The following is a 22,886-nucleotide window of genomic DNA, read 5'->3' as shown; positions in this document are numbered from 1 at the left end:
GTGTGTAGGCCTATGGTACAAATCTTGGAAACAATGTTTAACAACTGTTTTTTTTTTTTTTTTTTTTTTTTTCATAATGGACATTGAATGTATTGCAGTACCCCTATAGTTAATGATCCATGTAAAGTAATGTCCTGCTCAGACAGTTCTTCGACTACAAAGGAGAATGGCCCTCTGGGCTTCCATACTTGCAACGCTTGCGTAATGCAACAGGTTATTCAGAACTTTATCGTTTCTGTTAGCTTGACGTTACATACCGGTACGTCTGCGCTGAATACACCCCTGGAAAGTTTCTCTGCCTTTTGGACTCGTACGGTGTCGGTGCAGTTGTTGTAATGTTTTTTCTTGGTGGTGCAGGTGCAGGTGAAACGACTGGAGGGGTTGTGCCACCCAGATTTGCTTCCCTCCATGTGATTTTCTCCAGACATACGTCCATATTCCACACAAAAACAGCATTTCATTCAAATTATGTCAAATTCGGTGATATTCCGCGTTAAAAAAATAGATTGCGTTTTATTTGGCAAATTTCGTGATCGCGGAAATTATGGGCCTTACAGTGTTAACATTAAGGATAACATTAGGGTCGTTTTCACAGGCTTGACCAAAAAAAAAAAAAAAAAAAAAAAATGGATTAAATTTAATCTTGCCTAGGTACCTTTCTCTTGCCCTTTTCTCTCCGTCTGCGAGCGCACAGCAATAGTAATCAAACAGGCGGGTGATGACTAAAGTTAATTACAGTGTAGCCTAATGTAACGTTTCATGATATTTAAATTATCATTTCAAACTGATTATAATAAGTATATTTGCGCAAATAAAGGCTACATAGCCTATATATGTGTGTAAATATCCATTTAAAATTGTTTTAACATCTGGAAGAAAACAAAATCATCATTCCGAAGGTGTGGCGGCTTTTATTTTGCCGTGGCGGTGCGCCACGATGAATTACATGTAGCGGAAACCCTGTGATTACATGTGTATTTGCTTAGACCCCCAATGTTAGACGAGGGCGTTTTTTCAGGGCATTTTCAGTGGAAAAAATATCGTCTTATATTCAGATCAATACAGTATTTTGTGTGATGTTTTTTTGTTTAATTGTATGAAGTCATGATGTTTATTCATAGCATAGGTCAGTGTTTCCCAACCTTTTTTGTCTTGTGTACCCCCTGAGCCTTTTTGTCAGACCATGAGTACCCCCTCACTCATACGTTATACTCATATGTTATAAATTATGTTATGTTATGAAATGTTTCCACGCAGGGGCGAAAATCCCGTTTTATTATTGGGGGGGACAATAAACTACCGTACTGCCGTACAGCGTTGAGCCCTCAGCATGTTCATATGTTTTAAATAATGGTATTAAAAACAATAATCCTCTAACCAAATTTCTTTACTCACTGTGCTATTTCCACTACAGTCCATCAAAGTAGCTTTACAAGAACTAGAAACTCAAAATAAGCTCTAAAGCTAGAGGAAATACCCTGAATTATAGCTGCTGCGCAGCGATGGGTCGGGTCCGGGAATTTTTAGGCAATTCTAAGCAACAAGCAGAAGAATATGGCTTATTTAATTCACCCTTCGTGAAATAGGCCCCAGGATATAAGCCAAATCTAGGTTTGCTAAAGCCTGCCCCGCACAGCCTGGTTTATTCCGTTCCACTAAAGCCAAGTCAGGCTGAGAAGGAGCGACTTTAGTAAGTCTGGATTGTGAAAGCCAGGCTGGTGCGCGATCACGCCTCCCTTCAAAAGACCATGCCGGTCGATCGTAGATTCCTTGAACGTGACCAATCAAAGCGAAGCAGAGGGCTGCGTCATTCAGTCTGGACGAGACTCAGCGCCTAATACAAGCATATGAGGAAGTAAAGGAGGTTATTAACCGTAAAGGCAATGAAATCTATATTCTCTTATTATATTATATTATATTATATTATATTTATTTATTTTCTTTTCGGTGTAGCCTACCTATTTTGCTGTTTATTTTATTCAATCTGCTCTTGCCTTTTACTGAAGTACTTTGGGATTCTGCACTAACATTGATTTTATATTTCCTTGCCTTTCTTTCCCTATATCTTTGATTTATGTACAATGGAAAAATGCCACAGTTGTTTATCTTATACCTTCTTAATAAATAAAAAAAAAAAAAAAAAAAAAAAAAAAAAAAAAAAAACTACAACATAATCTTTATGCATACACTTTTATTTTTAAAAAAAGATTTAAATCACATTTCACTGATTCTTGGGAATTTGGATAAAACAGGTTTTAATTTTGGGAAAAAAAGTGTGTTAAATTACAAAATCTGAAGGTATATCATTATAGGCCAAGGTCTTGGCTGTTCAGCAATGTACCGGTGCAACCTCCTCATTTTGTATTTTTGTCATAAAATAGGTTTTTCCAGTTATTAGGCTACTTTGTTTTTGTCAACACTGTCACCGTAATGTTTTTTTTTAATTTGAAAAACATATTTTTGTATTAAAGAGACTATTACTTTAATAACTCAACAGCACCAAAGAAACATATTGTAAACATATTCATTTAAAACCAATATAACTGCCTCAGATGGTGGTGACACTAATCTGACTTTGGTGACAGTGGCCTCATTACAACATACAATTCCAAAATTTATACCACTCAAGTCAATGGTTTCTTGCTTAACAATTTTATTTAACTATTTGGTACAAAAAATAAGAATCCTGAGCACTGTTATAAGCATTTTTCAGACTTCAGTCATCACTGTCAGACAGAAAACCTGATGGTGGTGACATCTGACGGTGGTGACAAAAACCTACTTTTTCACATGATAAGCATGAGTTGTTCACATTAGCCAGCTTGTTTTCGCCCTGTTGCTACCTGCATCAGACCTCTTCTTAAAAAGTATACATTTATTCCATAATCTAATTTAATATTTTTTATACAGAAGTGATGGTGTTGACAATTTATGGTTGTGACAGTAGCAGTGTCCAAAAATATGAAGAGATTTAAGAGAAAATAGAAAACTTCCAGGAGCCTGAGTGGTCTTGAAGCATGCAGTAGAGCTGAAGGTTTGAAAAGGGCTCCTCAGGAATGTAATTGACCTTGTAGTTTTTTTATTATTATTTTTTAAATAAATGTCTGACGGTGGTGACGAATATCTGGGACACATTTTAAGCAACCACAAAATAATAGTAAATATTGTTCAAAACCCATCATTTGTAGTTTTTAATACATATTATGATGTACTCTTGCATGTGGTAAAGATATTATTCAGAGAAATTATTACTTTTTGTTGTTTTAATCAAGTTGAAATGATTATCTCCTATCCGAGGACAACTGGTTTTGTAGGGCATGGGCCAACATATAATCATTAAATAAATACAAATTAAAAATAAACCTATGAAAAAACCTTACAAATGTGCAAAGGACCCCCTGATTATGCCCTTGATTCTTTTTATTCATTAAAATGTTGTAAATTTCCAGCAGAAATAGCATTTTTCTTAGTGGGACATGATTTATCCAAATTCTCAAGAATCAGTGATTTAACTACTGTTTAAAACTCAGAAATCACAAATCAGAAATTACTTAGACATCTCACATTTACAGACCCTGACGTTTTTTGTTTCTTTCGTTCCTTTCTCCACATTGTTATTTGTTGTTCACTGTAAATCATTGTAATTTCTTTTTTTGTTATTTTTATACTGAAGTGTATTTACAGCAACATCTCTACTGAAAAATGTGTGTTGCCTTTATAATTCATGTACTTGACTTGACTTTGATCTAATAAAAGCGAACCCCCCCCCCCCCAAAAAAAAACAAAAAAAAAACAAAACGTAAAGGCAATTAAAGCAAGGGAGAAAGCGTGGCAAAGTGTTGCCGACAAACTTAATGCATAAGTTGTCCTATAGCATCTCCAATGCTATAGGCCTATTATATGCGCTCTATCTATCACTCTATCTATCTGCAGTGCTGTGCAATGTCACGATTGCATGGCAATACCAATTAAATGTGTACTTCCATAATTATGAGAGACTGGGGGTGACAATGATTATATCACATGAGCCACTGTGAAACAGCTATGATTCATGGTCACACACTATTAGAGTAGTATAATTAAATTGATTATATGTTAATGCATTTATTTTTATTTTATTTGAATGTAGTATAATTTGAAATTAGTCCATATACTAACAGGTGTTGAATTAACAAAGTCATTGGTTTACGATTGGAGTCATTGACTAATAATAATTTCACAAAGTTGAACAACAGGACACTGGATTAATTTAAGATTGACTTCTAGCCTGGTCCGGAGCAGGCTAAGGCTTAGGCCAAGTTTCCATGGTAATTAAGGTGGGATTACTTTCATGAAACCGAGTTCAGGCTAATTATACCCAGGTTTCTGGCAAGGTTAATCTCGCAAGATAATCCACCTTTCATGAAATCCATTAATCCCTAATCCTGGCTAGATTAAGCCAGGATAGCTGCTAAATCCAGCCTTAAAGCCTAATCTAGGTTTCGTGAAATAGGCCCCAGGGCAGGTGTGAGGACAAACAAGCTGACAAGACTATAGAGGAACAATAGGGACAAAATGAACACAGCAGACTAAAATACAATAAACATTATAGCTGCTGCGCAGCAATGGTCGGGGCAAGGCAATTTTAGGAAATTCTGAGCAACAAGTAGAGAATAGGAAGATGAAAAGAAAGGTGGCATTCTAATGTGCATTTTGCATCAGTTGAGGCTTGAACTCACAGTTTCTGGCATAAAGGACAACATGCTATCTCACTGAACTAATTGGCAAGTGTCAGTTTATTTGAGGCTTCACAAATTGACTTAGCCAGTCACATGACAGCAGCCGCCTATGCATGGAAAGGCAGATTTCAAACCACTGTAATAAATAAATAAATAAATAAGTCATCAAGACAAAAATCTGACAATGATGATCTGGCATGGGACTGGACCTTGCAAAGTTTGGTGAATTTTCGCACGTGGGAATGTTGCACAAGCTGAGGCTTGAACACACAATCTTTGACACCGAGGCCTGGCCTCTATCTCCCTGAGCTAAAACTTCACATGTAGTTTCACAAACTGACTGAGCCATTCACTGACATGCAGGACAGCAGCCATCTATACATGGAAAGGCAGATTTTAAACAGCTGTTAAAAATTCAGTTATTAAGACAGAAATCTGAAAATATACATATTGCATCTAGACAGCATGGAGATGTTGATCATTTGCTTTTAACAATGATTGATTTGCTCCATAAGTGAAAAACTGATGTTTAAATATGCTATTCTTGCATTGACTCCAATTGTTCAAATGAGAGCAAAATTCAAAATGCTGTCAAAAATTCAGTTTTTGAGATAAAATTTTGAAATTTGCCACACATCACCTAGGCAAGGCAAGGCAAGTTTATTTGTATAGCACATTTCAGCGACAAGGCAATTCAAAGTGCTTTACATAGAGCATAAAGGCATTAAAGCAATATAAAAGAACACAAGAAAACATACATAAAAACAATTAATAAATAGAAGCTAAAAGGAGAAAGGCATTAAAACAATATAAAAGCAACACAAGAAAATATGCATAAAAACAATTAATAAAAAGAAGCTAAAGTTAAAGGAAGTTAAAAGTTACAGTGCAGTGTAAAATATTAAACCTTAATGTGGTTTAATGGAAGGCAGCGGCAAACAGAAAAGTCTTCAGCTGTGATTTAAAAGAACTGAGAGTCGCAGCAGATCTACAGTTTTCTGGGAGTTTGTTCCAGATATGTGGAGCATAAAAACTAAACGCTGCTTCTCCATGTTTAGTTTTTACTCTGGGGACAGAAAGCAGACCTGTCCCAGACGACCTAAGAGGTCTGGATGGTTCATAATTTAGCAGCAGATCAGAGATGTATTTTGGCCCTAAACCATTTAGTGCTTTATAAACCAACAGCAATGTCTTGAAGTCAATTCTTTGACACACAGGAAGCCAGTGTAAAGATCTGAGAACTGGAGTGATGTGATCCACTTTCTTGGTCTTAGTGAGGACTCGAGCAGCAGCATTCTGAATCAGCTGCAACTGTCTGATGGATTTTTTAGGGAGACCTGTGAAGACAGCATTACAGTAGTCAAGTCTACTGAAGATAAATGCATGGACAAGTTTTTCCAAATCCTGCTGAGACATAAGTCTTTTAATTCTTGATATATTCTTAAGGTGATAGTAGGCTGACTTTGTAACTGTCTTAATGTGGCTGTTGAAATTCAGGTCTGAGTCCATGACTACACCAAGATTTCTGGCTTGGTTTGTGGTTTTTAACATTATTGACTGAAGCTGAGCGCTAACTTTTAATCGTTCTTCCTTGGCTCCAAAAACAATTAATTCAGTTTTGTCTTTGTTTAACTGAAGGAAGTTCTGACACATCCAATTGTTGATTTGTTCAATGCACTTACTCAGTGCTTGAACTGGACCATAGTCCCCTGGTGATATGGTTATGTAGATTTGTGTGTCGTCAGCATAACTGTGGTAGCATAGTCCTACCATGACTCTAGAATTTTGTCCATTTTTTTCATGAACATTGAAAATTTATTTACCAAGAATTTGCAGTAGTATATGTTTACAGTACCATTTACAGTCAAACATTTGGATGCACTGTAGGCTCAATTTATGATAAATCAAAAATCTGAGAAACAACGTTTGTGTAGGACAGTCTGAAGATGCTCTGTAGCAAGATTGGTGTCAATTGAGCAAAAAATGTGGGAGGAGATGGGTTTAAGAAGTTTTACAGTTTTTGAAAAAAACAGAGTGATGGACTTCATAATTTGCAATAGGTTTGCGTGTACAAAAGTTTCTTCAGTATTGGGGCTACAGTTTGATGAAAGTTATGAAGTTGTAGCACATATGGTTGATTTGTTATGAATTTTCAAAGTTTTGAACTTTAGAGGCTTGCTATAGCGCCACCATCAGGACTAATGGCTTGAGTTTGCAGATGAGGTAATCTGGCATGGGACTGGACCTTTGTGCAAAGTTTGGTGAGTTTTCACCCATGGGAAGTATGATTTCCTCGGAAGAAGAAAGAAAGAAAGAAAGAAAGAACACCTGGGAATACAATAGTGTCCTGGCAGCATAGGCTGCCCGGACCCTAATAATCCAACTACATCAAACTATTCTTCAAAAAACATTTATTGTAGTGTCAACAAAAAACAAAGCAAGATATGGCATCAAATAGTGACATACAGTATATAGTATAGTTTGAGCTGTACACTGTCCCTTTTAGATAAAATAAGAAAATGAAATGAAACTATGCCACAAAATAATGCAGTTTAAAATGCAAAAAATAGATATCTATCTAGAGACGAACTCAATATATCAGTAAAATATGAACTATTCGTGATCGGGACATCCCTACTATTTTACATTTATAATTAGCATCGCTTGCATTGTGCTTTGATTGAATATTAATATATTATTCAAAATTATTTATTAGTGTTAACAATGTTTTTTTTTTGTTGTTGTTTTTTTTTCTGAGGGGGGACAACTTCATGGATGGAGGGGTCTTTCATGTACCCCCTGCAATGTGCTTGCATACCCCTAGGGGTACATGTATCCCTGGTTGGGAATCAGTGGCATAGGTTACAGAGTTTTGAGTTCTGCATCCGACCACGTCTCCCCCCGAGACATTTAACGTGTGTTTGTTTTCATTCTCTATCCAAGATGCACTGTGTGTTGTTACTTCCTGTGTTTGGTCCGGTGTTTGGTCCACTGAGCTTACACACTGCATACGAACTGCACCAGGGTTCACTTGGAACCGAAACGAGACCTATGTTTTCTGGCGGACCAGAGTTCGCTTGTTTGGTCCGCGCCAGAGTCCGGATGCGTGTTTGCACCTGCCCAAACTAACTGGACTATCTGAGGAAACAAACTCTGGTCCGTTTAAAGTGGACCAAACAGCTCTGGCGTGAAAACGCCCTTAAAAGAAGCAACATAAAAGACATTTCCTTGAATTGTAAATAAAATTATTTTTAAAATATTAAATGTGTACTCCTTCTCTTAAAGCCTCAAGGATGTTTTGACATTGATTTTTGATAAAGTATCCTGATTTTTGATAAGTGTTCTTCTTACTGTGCAGTATCCCCTTGTGTTTTTACTGTACAATCTGTAACCAAGTGGCTTGTTGTATTGGAATTTTTAAACTCGGCTTATTTTGATAGGTCTGAAAGTCATACCAGTGCTCAAATGAAAGACAATAAAGTGTACTTGTTAATTATCTACTCCCACGTTTGAGTGTTGTGACTGTGTAAAATGGGGACTGTTATACTTGTTGCCAAATATGGGATATACTATGTTCCTATAGTATACTATGGATATTCTTATACTATGGACATACTATATACTCCCAGAAATTCGAGGCAACCTTTAAACAGTCCCCAGCTGCAAATATTCAAACAATTTTCAAAATTTAGCCTGACTTTGAAATATATTTAGCCACCATGCTGAGAACCCAGTGGTGTAGTCTACGTGATACGCAGGTATACGCCGTATACCCACTAGAAAAGGTCCCGAATTTCCATATAACCACTTAAAAATGCGCAAAGATACGTATCAGTATGTTTTTTTTAACATAATGTTCACTTTCCCATTCATAAAGTCGCCTTCTCGGGCTCTCTTGGAACATAGGGTCTTCCGTCAGGCGTGACGTTTCGGGGGACACTACAGCTGGAGCTAACGTTAACGTTTCAGAAAGGGAGCCTCTGTGTGTGTGTGTGTGTGTGTGTGTGTGTGCGCGCGCGCACGCATATACCCACTAGAACTAGACTACACCACTGTGAGAACCTAACATGAAATTGGACTTAAGTATTAATTGATTAGATTTTGGTGGTTAAAGGTAAAATTTCATGGTCACTATGACCATGTGCCACAGACAGATGCACCAGTGCGGGAAGTGTGGGTGCTGAGGGTGCTGCAGCACCCCCTGCTTTTTCTGCAATGGCAATAAAATTGTAAACTTTCTCTCAGCACCCCCATCTTTGACTGACTTCCAGCGTCCCTGGACAGATGTCCAGTATTAGGCTACTGCAGCACAGAGGATTATCGGCTGTCCTCTCCCCTCCCTGATGGACCTCTACAACTCCCGGTGCGTCAGCAGAGCTCTCAGCATCATCCAGGACTCTTCTCACCCCGCCTCCCAGATGTTTGAGCTGCTACCTTCTGGGAGGCGATACAGATGCATCAGGGCACGGACAAACAGACTAAAAAACAGTTTCTTCCCCAGAGCCATCATCTCCCTCAATAACACTCTGTAACCAGTACAGTGTATATCCAGTCTATCCTGTGTGCAATACATTACACTGTACCTCACTACTACGCACTTTATTTTTATACTGTTATGATTCTGTGAATCTGGTACCTGTATATTTTTATATATTTTATATTTTGTATTGTTGTGTATATTTTCCTGCACTGAAATTGGAGTTGCTGCAATTTCATTCTACTATTGTAAAATGACAATAAAGGGCATTCTGATTCTGATTCTGATTCTGACTTATGCTGAGTTGTTTTTCTCTTCTAGACACACCAAGGATTGTTCTGCTGGGGAAAACTGGAGCTGGGAAAAGCAGCCTAGCAAACACCATATTTGGAGACACTGTATTCGAGACAAGCAGTTCTCCAAACTCCCAGACTAGTAAATGTGAAGCAGAGTCCAGATCTGTCAATGGCAGAAGCATCACTTTGATCGACACTCCTGGATTTGTTGACACAGAGAAAACTGAGGAGCAGCTGAGGGAAGAGATACTGAAGTGTGTCTTAGAGTGCTCTCCTGGGCCTCATGCTTTTCTCATCGTGCTTAAAGTGGAGAGATACACAGATCATGAGGAGGCCGTTGTCAAAACGATTTCCCAATGTTTCTCTGCAGAAGTTTTCAGATATGCTACAGTTGTCTTCACCCACGGTGACCAGCTTGATGAAGGAGAGAAAATCCACGACTTTGTCAATCAGAGTAAAGGCCTGAGGGATCTTGTGGAGAAGTGTGGTGGCCGCTGTCACGTCATTGATAACAAATACTGGAACAACAACCAGCAGGATCCCTACAGGAGCAACAAGCTCCAGGTGGCTCAGCTACTCTGTGCAATAGACAAGACAATTGAGGAAAATGATGGAGGTTGCTTCACCACTGAGCCGTTAGAAGCCACAGAGAGAGAAATACAAGAGGAGCAAGAGCGTATTAGACAGTCATCAGGAAACATGTCAGAGCGAGAGATCAGAAAAAAGGCTAAAATTGAGGTATTGCATAGATTTTGTATCAAATTTGCTGGTGTCACAACAGGAGCGTTGTTAGGAGCTTTCCTTGGTTTGGCTGTGGCTGGTTTGACAGCTATTATTGCTGTGAAGACACTTTTATCAAAAAAAAATGTAAAAGCAATAGCAAGTGCAGTAGTTGCAATAGCAGGAGGAGATGCAAAAGGAGCTGCAGCAGCAGGAAGTGTAGTTGCAGCAGCAGGAGGAGCAGCAGCAGCAGCAGCATGTGGAGCAGCAGAAGTAGCAGCAGCATGTGGAGCAGTAGAAGCAGCAGCAGGGGGGGCCGCTGTAGCAGGAGGACTAGGAGCAGCTGGAATGGCGTTAGGCATATCTGCAGCAGTCATTGGCGGAGTAGGAGCAGTTGTAGGAGGTGTTACAGGATATTATGCAGCTGAGGAGGCAGAAACAGCAAGGGAGGCAATGGGCAAGGCAGCTGGAGCTGTCTGGAACAAAGCTAAGGATGCTGTCTGCAAAGTAAATAATACTTGTGACAGAGTTACAAAACAGAATTACAAAAAGTTGAGTGAATATTAAAACGATGGTTGGCGGTGTTGTGTTGTTGATAATAAATGTTGGAAGAACAACCAGCAGGATTCCTACAGAAGCAACAAGTTCCAGGTGTCTCAGCTACTCTGCACAATAGACAAGATAATTGAGGAAAATAATGGAGGCTGCTAGAGGCAACATCTAAATTCTGATGGACATAATCCTTTGTTTATGATATTCATCAATATCTGGCTCTCATGTCTAATTAGTAAGCTCATCATCTGAAGCCTACCTTTTAACAACAATTTGTCATGTCATAGAAATTATGTTTTGTTTTGTTTGTGTCTTGTCTCCTGTTTTATTTTGAAATCCCACTCTCCTCATGTCAGGTCACTTGCCCTTCCCCTTGTGTGTTTCCCACCGGTCTGATTGTCTGCCACGCCCTGATTGTTTCCACCTGTTTCCCATTACCTTGTGTGTGTATGTATAGACCGTGTTTCCCTTTGTCCTGTGCCAGTTCGTCCTGTTTGGTCACGTGTTTGTCCTTGCTTCATGTCAAGTCAAGTCTCCAAGTCGGTAACACTTTATAATGAGTACACACTATTAAGCATTAGTTAAGCATTAATAAATATTGAATTCCACATATATAACGCATGGATACTCATTAGTATGTAGTTTATAAACACAGTTATAAATGTTTTACTCATCATTTATAAGCACAGTAGTTATGGATCAGTAAACACTGAATTCATCATTTATAAAGCATGTTTCTGACATAAATACTCATTAGTATGTGGTTTATAATCACAGTTATAAATGTTTTACTCTAATGAGTATTCATGCGTTATAAATGATGTATTCAGTATTTATTATTGCTTAACTAATGCTTAATAGTGTGTACTCATTATAAAGTGTTACCTCCAAGTCAAGTCACGTCAGGTTTTGTATTTTTTTGTATTTTTTCATAGTTAAGTTTCTTGTTTCTTTGATACTTTGTCTTGCCTTTGTTTGTAGTATTTCCTCTTTAAGAGTGATTTTCTGTTGCTACTTTTGTTATCATAGTGAATTTCCGTTGTTACTTTTTCATTTCATTCATATTCATATTCATTCATATTCATTGGAACTCTCGTCTGGAGTCATGCATTTGGGTTCAATCCTCGTTAGTACAAGTTCTGACACAATAATCAATACTTGAGGAAAATAATAATTAATCAATACTTATTTGCCAGCATATGTTAAAGGAACACCTTAAACCCTTACTTTATAAATATATTAGTACTGTATAGATTAACTATTACATTGACTACATATTCAATATGGCTTTGCTGTAAAAATTGACACTTAATTTTTTGGGATTTGCAGATGCAGAAAATACTCATACTGATGTCTGTGTATCTACAGCAGAATAAAACATGTCTATTTCCTGTGAAGACCTCATCTCTTTGTCATCATTATGCTGCGGCTTCCTTGCTTCTAAAAATGTGTTCAGTGATGCATGTCTAAGGAAAGGTCCCGACAGTTCAATACTGACCATTTTAAAACTAAAGCATGAACTTGAATTCATGCATTACATATCCAATTAAGCCCCCACCTCACCCCCATGCAGCTCTAAATCAATCCTGTATTTATTACTTATCTATTTTAATACTTCACTTGAGATCCAGTGGCTCCACCTGCCTCTCCTTTACCTGACTCTTCCTGTTTCGGATACCAGGATTCTCCTTATAAAATAACACGACACTTAAAATGAAACAAATCAACACTATGCCTGGTGGGCTATCCATTTCATTAATTCTGAGTTGTTCAGTGTTTGGGAAAAAAATTGCCTGGCATGAGGCATAAACTTCAGACCTCACTTGAGAGCCTCTTTCTTCCTCTCCTGTTGTCATATCACTGCCTCCCTGATCCTAAAAAACATGGCATGGCTGTGGTGCATATCATGCTCTAGACGCCAATATATCCTATCAAACAGGAAAAAAATGAAAAACATCTTGATTCAAAACTAAGGCATAAACTTCCATTTATTCATCACAAATCATTTTATATGGAGACCCCACACCCTGCAGCTCCACATGCCTCTTCCCTGCTGCTTGTACTAGGAGTCACCTGATAAATGACACAGGATGCTTTTAATAAACGACAAGCAATGGCTTAAGTCACTGTTAGCCTATGTTGTGTAAATAAAAATGTTTGGTTCACTTAGCCTACGTTACATAAAAAAAAAGTCTGGGCGGATTTATATGATTTTTGGGGTTGCATTAGCTGAATAAGATGTTCGCGTTTCAAGTAAAATAACTAACTTTATTATAGTTATAGGTTGTACTGCACAAGTTGCAATCCATGAATGATGAACAGCACTGAAGTTAGGCAACCAAAACTAATTTGAACGCTTTAGATAACCTTGACCTTAACCTTTACCTTTACCCTTACCATTAAGACAAATGATTTCTTGCATTCTTCCTGGGCTCCTCCTATTGGGACAGGCTGACTATGAGCCGCTATGAGAACGACTTAAGCCCTTCCTTTTAGTGTTTGTTAGTCTGCATGTAATTCACATGTGTCGACACTAGAGGCGCAGCTGCATTGGCACTGTGAATGTCGCTCCACGTCCGGAATCGCCGCCGCACTCCTGCTGCACGTCCTGGACACATCTGACGACTCAGTTCCGTCTTTCAGCGTCAATGCAAGTATGGATGATGACCCTTATAAATACCCCGTTTACTTTGAGTGTTCGAGCCTGGACGGTGAGCAGAAGAAGAGGGTAGAAAACTACTTTCAGATTCGCCGGAGATCAGGCGGAGGGGAGTGCGGTCCGCTGAGGAGAGCGACTGAAAAAGTTTATACAGTCGCTTTCAGAGATAAAACAGGTGAGAAATAAGATTGATTATAGAGTTAACTGTAGTTGGTGAGTAATATAAGGCTATACCGTAGACTGGTATCTCAAAGAAGGCTAAACCAGAAATCATTTGCATAAAGTGGTCATACTCGATTATTTGTTGATTGAATAATTGATTTTAGGTGAAAGATTGCACAAAATACGACTTATACCGAGCTTACAGACCTGCATCCATACGTTTTGACTTAAAAGTACACTTCCCAAATGTACATAGTGTAGATGTTGACAGTTTCACTTCACCATTGTTTCCTCTCCAAATATACGCATCGTACACGCCCTTTAACCAGGTGAGTTTTCTCATCTAGACTGTTTTTATATGAATAATTAGCGTATCTGAATTCATGCGATAAATTATCAGTAAAAATAATGATCAGTTCCCGTAGGAAAAATTTACGAACATAGTGGTGGAGCGAGAGAAAAACAGGATCATTGCAACGTAATTTTGATTTGTCACTGTAGACTTCTGCGCACAGGCGCACAGTTGAGAGAGAGAGAGAGAGAGAGAGAGAGAGAGAGAGAGAGAGAGAGAGAGACCAGTTAACTGAGAGCTGGAAGAGATCAATAGAGGATCAATGAGTAATTTAGTATAGGAGACATGAAATGTAATGTCCCCTGTGTACATCAGTATAAGTTCTATTATTGTTTCTTTTTATGTATTTTTTTTATTCTTAACCTTAACTGTTGTGTTTTTTTTTTAGTTTTGTGTGTGTGTGTGTGTGTGTGTGTGTGTGTGTGTGTGTGTGTGTTTTGAATATCCATCTGTAAAATGCATTGGATTACCATTTTGGATGTTTGTAAAGAAAAAATGAAAATCATCATTGAAAAAAAAGTAATTTTCCTTTCCTCTCTCAGATCAGCAAAGAGTTCTGCAGAAGTCTGAGCATGTGTTGGATTTGGCAACTGGTCTTCTGGAACTCACCATCCATGATGACCCGGGGCACTCCTCAAAACTGACACCAAGTGGTGTAGAACATGAACTACAGCTGGACCCCTACCTCATCCATTACCTGAAGGAACATCCCAGAGCTGGGAGGGAGCTAGATGAAGAACTTGCATCTGTGGCCAGCTCTGTGCAGCTCCACCCAGATGAAGGGAGGGTATTGGTCAAGGGCTTTATCCCAGATACAGATGAAGTTCAACAATGGAAAGCTAAGATAGAAAAAGTCTTTGAACAGATCAAAGAACGATATCTTTGCCACTTTGAGTTGGACCCACACAAAATCAGCATTCTGCTTTGCTCCCGTGGCTCTAGTCAGGACACAGATGAAGTGAGGGTGTACAGCCAGGTCGGAGTGGCTGTGGTGGTTGGGGAGCATTCCCAGGTGCAAACCAGACTGAGGGATGTGGTGGACTCACATGTCACAGGCCAAGGGTCAGGTGTCAGTCAGAAGCAAACTACAACTCGTCGATTAGGCGAAGCAAAACTCCGCCTCCTCTGGGAGGACATAGAACACAGTCTAAGGCAGGACATCCCTGGAGTGAAGGTCACAAAAGGAGATGCAGGTCAGTTAGTTTTGGAAGGCTCTTTGGAGGAGATTGTTCAAGCTGGAGACATTGTTTCCAAGAAGGAGAATTTGGTCTTAGAGAGGATGGTTTCTTGTGTGAGTCCACATCTTTTGGCCTTCATGAGAAAAGAGCATGGGGGTGTTGGGATGCTAGGCAAATTTTTAGGGGTTGGCAGCAACGTGGAAATAGAGCTAAGGGACACTGAACTACTTCTGTTCACCCTCTGCTCTGATAAACTGGATGAAATTGAAAAGGCAGTGCTGGACAAGTTCAAGGAAGAAAAAGTTGATGTCCCAGACTGCTCTGCTGTGCCATCTGAGCTTAAAGAGAAACTTGAGTCCAAGGCAAAGGAAATGAACCAAGGAAGATGTAGGGTTGTGGTAAGGTTTGCCTCAGGTAGCAAGGTTTGTTTACTAGGCCACAGCAAAGAGGTTGAGGAGCTGAGTGAGGTTATCATACAGTTTATTTTGGACCAGTCCAGTCAAAATTCCTTAGTTCAGAAGACAGTCACTATTGACCTGCCTGGAAACACAACTGTTGCCACATACTGCCTTGATAGTGGACTCCAGGTGCTGGTGTGCCAGGGTGACATCACCAAAGAGCATGCTGATGCCCTGGTGAATGCAGCCAATGAGGATCTTGATCATGTTGGAGGTGTGGCTGCTGCGCTTAGTCATGCAGGTGGTCCTCAAGTGCAGGAGGAGAGTAGTGCTCTAGTAAAGCAGGTTGGGAAAATCCCAACAGGTGATGCGGTTGTGACCACAGGGGGGAACCTAAATTGCTATAAATTGCTGCATGCTGTTGGGCCTGTGCAGGGGAGAGCAGGTGGCCGAGAGAGGGAGTTGCTGGAAAAAGCTGTCTGCTCTGCTCTGAACTTAGCAGAGATGATGGAGTTCCAGTCCATAGCAATTCCCTGTATTAGCTCAGGTACATATGGCGTTCCTATCAGAGTATGCACTGAGGCCATTGTGGCCGCTGTTAAAAGGTTTGGGAGACAGGGGCAAGGTCTGAATAAAGTAATCCTGATAGATAACCGAGGTGAGGTGGTGGGGGCCATGCAGGAAGCATGCAACAGGCTTCTGCAAGGGAAAAATACAGGAAACCGTACAATCAGGGATCATAGGTCCTGGAGTGGTCCCAGTACTGCCATCCAAGACCCAGTGAGAGGAGCTACAGCTGGGTCTGCTGGTGACAGTGTCCAGGTGGAGATTGTCCAAGGACTCATTGAGATTCAGCAGGTGAGACACAGGGTGTTGAGATGTTAATAAAAGTGGTCAACCATTGTTCAAACTGTAAATGTTGACATTATCTCAGTGTTCATCATGAATGATAAAAAACAATTCTGAATAGTAAAGGACAGTAAAGGAATTTTTACATACAGTATGTAGCTCAACAACTCAAGAATTATACTCTCCTTTTTATTCTGCAGTGGATAGCACATGTAATAAGATTTCTTAAAGATTTTCTAATTGTGTAATTCCTAATTTCTGTGCCAGCGACAGCCATGGCTGGAGGCAATATGTTGAGACAGGGTCAGAGATCAAAGGTCAACGTCACTGTAATCTTACAAAACACAGTTTTGGACTATGCAAAATTATGGAAAGGTCCATTATTTTGAAAACCACTTGTACTGTACTGAAGATATTAGACCACTCTTTTCACACCCCAACCTGTGCTTGGTCTCTTCCCAGTCGGATGCCCTTGTATCTCCTATGTTTGGCCGCAATCCTCTCTCTACTCGCATCGGACATTGCTTGTACAATTTGGTCGGACCTCAGCTGGTTACCAGGTTTGATAATGAAGCAGGAGCATCAACACCCCCAGTTGAAATTGTCCCAGTGGAGGGCTTACCTGGACTTCCATGTGGCTGTGTATTTTTCCTCAACCTCCTTCCTTGGGATGATCAACAAGGAACAGCCATCCAGGTAAAAACTAACTAACTAAATCAGGTAACTAACTAACTAACTAACTAACTAAAAAAAAAAAAAAAAATTGGAATTTCCCCTTGTGGAATTAATAAAGTGTAACTAACTAACTAACTAAAAAGCATATTTTAGTGTACGACTGCTCGGCTCAGATTTCCCTCTGTGTAATCACATATGGCCGTTCAACACAGCAATTCAACTATTATGTGTGTGTTTTTTAATTCACAGACCTTCTGGCAATCACAAAATGGATTTGCACAAGTTTCATTTTTGACAGATCATCTCAATTGGGACTGCCCCCAGAAAGTTGATTAGTTGATTTGATAGTCATAGACCTCCATAATCAACTGCGAAGGTGGAATCTATTAGGAGTCCTGAGAATACAATACAGTAGGGAATGGAAAGTTTCTATGTCCTTTTAGAACTGGTAGATCGCCAATTAATTTGCTGAATTAACTGGAGAATCGTGGAGGACAGTATTCAAGGCAGTCCCATGCATTTGATGCCTCTATCTCTGTGAACCATTTGTCACAACTAAATTATTTAAACATGAGCTATACCTCCTCCCCCCCTCACAAATTAGCCAGCTCACTTTAAGCCTTTTACACTATGTTGGACCTTGATAATGTCTGAACTTTGACCTTTTCCAGGTTCTGAGGCAAGGAATTGGCAACATCCTGGCCTTCTGTGACAACCGAGGCTTTAGTTCTGTTGCTGTTCCAGCACTTGGCACTGGAGCTGTTCTTCGTTTTCCTCATGCTGTGGTGGCCAGGGTTCTGCTGGAGGAGATCCAAGCATATGAACAGAACCGGACCAGGAGAACACCATTCATGGTTTGCATCATCATTCACCCCAGTGACACAGAATCTATCAAGGTAACTGCACAATACATATCTCACTTTGTCAACATTCACTTATTTTGAGGATAAATTGTCAATTTGTAATGTAGAAACTGACTCTGTATAGTAGTTTTTTTTACATGCTCAAAAGTTATAAAAATCTAAGATGACATAGAGGGCTTTTGGCTCTATTTTCATGGATACACAAAGACTGTTGTCTCCAACACAACAACAAATTGGTATGTTAGTGACCTGGAAACACGCTTTTCCTGTTCATGTGGTACTTTCATGCTTACGCATCAGGCTTGGTGCCAGAGTGAGGTGTGGTTTTCTGAAATGGGAGGTGTATTTAAAGGAAGAAGCACAAAACAAGATGTTGCTATTTTTGTGAGATTGCAACATTGCAACATTGCACAATCATGATTGGTGTCCAATCATGTGCCATGGAGGGCCAAGTGGCTGCAGGTTTTCATTCCAACCAAAGACTCCACCAGGTGACTTCACTGATCACCTCACCTTGTATCAGAAAGGAGAAGCTAATCAATGAAATCACCTGGTGGAGGTCTTGGTTGGAATGAAAACCTGCAGCTTCTTGGCCCGCCATGGCACATGATTGGACACCCCTGGCGTAAATTTTCTGCAAATTTCCTTCGGGATGAATAAAGTATCTATCTATCTGTCTATCTCTATCTAAATGGTACCTTGAAACATACTGTGGATAGTAAATTGTATAATTGTATTTTTAGGAGGTAGCATCTTTTTTCAAATGAGGACATGGAATTGGAAAAAAAGCTGTCATTTTGTTTCTCTGCAGACCTTCCAGTCTGCCCAGGAGGTTGTGCATCTCAGAAGATTCATGGACAGTGCTCACCCAGACCAAGGTGGGTGTAGATATTCACGATCGGCAATGTAAAGCAAGCACATTTAACATTTCTTCAGAAACTTTAACCAGGTTCACCTAACTTATTTCAGATACAGTTTGTCATTTGATTTGATAAATAACATTTTTCCAAGTAACTTTAAACAGTCCCCAGTTGCAAATATTCAACCAATGTTCAAAATTTAGCCTGACTTTGAAATATATTTAGCCACCTTGCTGACAACCTAACATGGCATTTTGGTACCATTGCATCTCTTATGCTGTCTAGTTATGCCTCCAGCTGGGTGACAGCTGTGAACGTAGGCAGTATGTTTTTCAGGTTGTCCGTACCTAGGTCCCATTCTTATGAACGCCTTAAAGGCCCCATGCGGTTCACTTTTCCAGGGTTTTATTTTAACTTTTGATATCCCTAGCAAGATGTGTTTGTGGTTTTGAGTACCTGTGGTCTGCTAAATATAGTTTTACAGCTCCTCTCTCTTGCCTTTCTCTTTGAGCTCTGGCAGCACGGTTTGTTTAGCCAATCAGAAGAGAGAATCAGTACCTCTCCACTGATTGGCTGACTGTTTTCTGAGTGACATATAGTTGGGCCAATCACAGGCAAGTAACTGAAGCCTACGCTGCTCAATGGTACTCAATGCTACTCACCGGTAAACGGGAAAAAATTAACATCAGCCACTGGTCTCTAACGTGTTTGTTTTGGATGACTATGCAATGAAACTTTAGTGCATCTGTCTATGGCGCAACAACGTTTCTTTGACATGTCGCTAACTTGTTACCTTGTTACCTGGGGAGCGTAGGCAGGCTGGCTAGTTTAAGTGGGCGGTGTAGCCTTATGTGTGACATCACAGAGAGGAGGAAGTGCTGTCCGCTTTTCTTAAAGGGAGAGTTTCAAAGAACGGGCTGTGTGCATTTCTCCATTTATCACAGGTTTAATGCATGGGACAGTATTTATGTGGCCCTGAGACCTTCCCTATCACGAAAAAACAATGAAAATTACATTTTTCATGCCATGGGGCCTTTAAGGGAATTTCTTCAAATTTGGCACAAAATTTCACTTGGACTGAAGTATGAACTGATTAGATTTGATGGCCAAAGTTAAAATGTCATGATCACTGTGACCATGTGCCACAGACAGATGTCCAGTATTAGTCTACTTATGCTGAGTTGTTTTTCTCTTCTAGTGGACACAACAAGGATTGTCCTGCTGGGGAAAACTGGAGCTGGGAAAAGCAGCCTAGCAAACACCATATTTAAAGACACTGTATTCGAGACAGGCAGTTCTCCACAATCCCAGACTAGTGTTTGTAAAGCAGAGTCCAGATCTGTCAATGGCAGAAGCGTCACTTTGATTGACACCCCTGGATTCTTTGACACAGAGAAAACTGAGGAGCAGCTGAAGAAAGAGATAGTGAAGTGTGTCTTAGAGTGTGCTCCTGGGCCTCATGCTTTTCTCATCGTGCTCAAACTGGGGAGACACACAGATCATGAGGAAACCGTTGTCAAAAAGATTTCCCAATATTTCTCTGAAGAAGCTTTCAGATATGCTACAGTTGTCTTCACCCATGGTGATGACCTCCATGAAGGAATGCAAATTCACGACTTTGTCAATCAGAGTGAAAGTCTGAGGGAACTTGTGGAAAAGTGTGGTCGCCGGTTTTGCGTTGTTGATAATAAATGTTGGAAGCACAACCAGCAGGATCCCTACAGGAGCAACAAGTTCCAGGTGGCTCAGCTACTCTGTGCAATAGACAAGATAATTGAGGACAACAATGGAGGCTGCTACACCAATGAGCTGTTAGAGGCAGCGGAGAGAGAAATACAAAAGGAGGAAGAGCGTATTAGACAGTCATCAGGAAACATGTCAGAGAAAGAGATCAGACATAAGGCTATAATCAGTGCATTTAAGAGATTTTGGAACATATTTGCTGGTCTCACAACATAAATGTCATTGGTTTGGCTGTGGACAGATTATGTCGCAATCAGTCAAGGAACAATAGGACAATTATAGTTATTAATATGATTTTAATCAAAGGTTTTTTTTCAACTCTGTTTTACTTTTGTTCACCATGTATGGCTTTGTGACTGTGTTTGAAACTTTTGTCTGCGTAAACAATAAGAGTTCTGAATTCTGTCTGAGGAGGCAAAACAATCATGGTGAATTATGAAATATTTTCAGAGGATGATGTGATGATCTCTGAAAACTTAAATTGATGAATGATCTGAAATTATCAGAAAGAGTTTAAGAATCTCCTATGGGGTTTGAATTTGGAAATCTGGACACATTCTATGTGTTCAGGTTTGAATGAGATAAGGTTTTATTCCTTTTCTGTTTATTTCTCCATTATATGCTTGCTGTTTTGTTATCAAAGAATCAGTCAACAACAAAACAGCTGATTACTCGTTTGTAGGAGTGGGCATTGAAAATTAGTTTTAAATTGGAACCGTTTCTAAAGTTTCAGTTCCAGTGGAATTATTTAATTGCCATTCCAATGTGTAAACAAGTGACCTGTTTTGACTTTGAGAATCAAAGAAGCGGAATCAGAATCCTTGAGATCCAAACGATGTCCAACTCTACTCGTACGTCCTTTCTGGTATCTTTTTTTTTCCCATAAAACCATGACCACTTGCTGGTCAGACTGTTGCTCTACCAAATCACAGGATTAAAGCTATTGTGCCATGTACAGGAAAGTCAAAGCCTACAGCTCATAATCTCTGTTTGTACACTTTTAAATCAAGATACCAGACAGAGCTTTGGTCTTAATTTCTGAGGTTCCAGAAGCAACTGTTCTTGAAGATAGGGCTAAATTTCTGACTATCTGACCTCTCTACTGTTACTGAAATTTCTGTCATTGTCAGATGCTGTTACTTGGAGGTAGAAATGTTGGTATTTACACTGCAATCTCATTTTATGAGATCAGTGGAACATATCATACTTAACATAATGATAACCAACATCATAATTTACTCTCACAACTTAGTCATGTGCAGGACAGGTAAAGATCAAAATGTGGAGGAAAAAGTAGAATCTGCACACTGAACATGAGTGCCCACTAAATATTGGAAAAACCTTGTTGATGTTTTGTTTGCTGCAAGGCTTGCCTTGCCGAAACATCAGTGAGTTTATTTAAATATTCAATCAACTCATGTTTAGTGTGCAGCTTCTGAGAATTTTTGCTCTAAAATTACAAATGGAGGACTTCTAATGCTGTTTGAATATTTTTCTATTATGGTTGTGTTACTTGAGTATATGTACTGAGTATTTCCCCACCACTGGATGCATATGTATGTATGTATGTATGTATGCATGTATGTATGTATGTATGTGTTTTATTTATCTGTGAGGTAAACTTTTCTGTTTACCTGCATCTTCACAGGGAATTCAAAGGTCAAAGTCCTTTAAAGCAGTTCAAAGTCTTTCACACAGAATTGATCACAAAACAGCATTTACACTGATATACACCTGGATCACAAGGCAGGTAGTCTTTCTTGCCTTGATGTGGTCATGGAGCTGACAGATGAAAAGGGTCAAAATGATGGTTATTGAAGAAAAAGATGAAGATGGCTTGGTAGATGGTTGTAAAGTTGAACATCTTTGCAAAGTACATATGAAATGATTCAAGGGACTCTGATCATTGTACAGTGAAGAAGAAAAAAGACAATAAAATCTGTTTGCTTAAGGGGGGCAGAAACTGGACCAAGGTTCAGAAGATCTGCACCCACATGCCTAGTTGATTATTTGAGTTGTTTAATTTGATTTAATAAATAATATTTATCTTAAATCATACTCTTGGTGTGTCTCCCTTTTCTGTTGTGGCCTAAGAGCCAGGACATCGCACACAAATTCAAGTTCTTCCTTGAGGTGTTTATAGTTGTCAGAGCAGGGGTTGACAATCATGTGCCAAGGTACGGCAAAGAGGCTGCAGGTTTTCATTCCAACCGAAAACTACACCAGGTTATTTCACAGATTACCTAATCTTCAAGCAGAGAGAAGGGACTAGTCAGTGACATCACCTGGGGGGAATTTTTGGCTGGAATGAAGACCTGCAGCCTCTTGGCCCTCCATGACACATGATTCAACACCCGTGTGTGACGTTCTGTATGTAATTTATA

General features: G+C 39.5%; 2 protein-coding genes across 2 annotated transcripts; both read left to right on the top strand.

Annotated features, from left to right (window-relative positions):
• Positions 1-9,491: 9,491 nt before the first annotated feature.
• Positions 9,492-10,922, top strand: LOC115376220 (GTPase IMAP family member 7-like). The gene is made up of 2 exons (XM_030075710.1): positions 9,492-10,331; positions 10,824-10,922. Exons 1-2 carry the CDS (start codon positions 9,492-9,494, stop codon positions 10,920-10,922), a joined length of 939 nt encoding a protein of 312 aa, XP_029931570.1.
• A 2,488-nt stretch (positions 10,923-13,410) lies between these two features.
• On the top strand, positions 13,411-22,549 carry LOC115376352 (uncharacterized). The gene is made up of 6 exons (XM_030075880.1): positions 13,411-13,597; positions 14,479-16,370; positions 16,824-17,057; positions 17,708-17,932; positions 18,711-18,777; positions 19,958-22,549. The coding sequence occupies exons 1-6, from the start codon at positions 13,420-13,422 to the stop codon at positions 20,716-20,718; spliced, it is 3,357 nt and encodes a 1,118-aa protein (XP_029931740.1). The 5' UTR covers positions 13,411-13,419; the 3' UTR covers positions 20,719-22,549.
• Positions 22,550-22,886: the final 337 nt, after the last annotated feature.

The sequence above is a fragment of the Myripristis murdjan genome, chromosome 18 (assembly GCF_902150065.1).
Source record: "Myripristis murdjan chromosome 18, fMyrMur1.1, whole genome shotgun sequence".
In the NCBI taxonomy this organism is placed as follows: Eukaryota; Metazoa; Chordata; class Actinopteri; order Holocentriformes; family Holocentridae; genus Myripristis; species Myripristis murdjan.
This window is presented reverse-complemented; position numbering and strand designations above follow the sequence as displayed.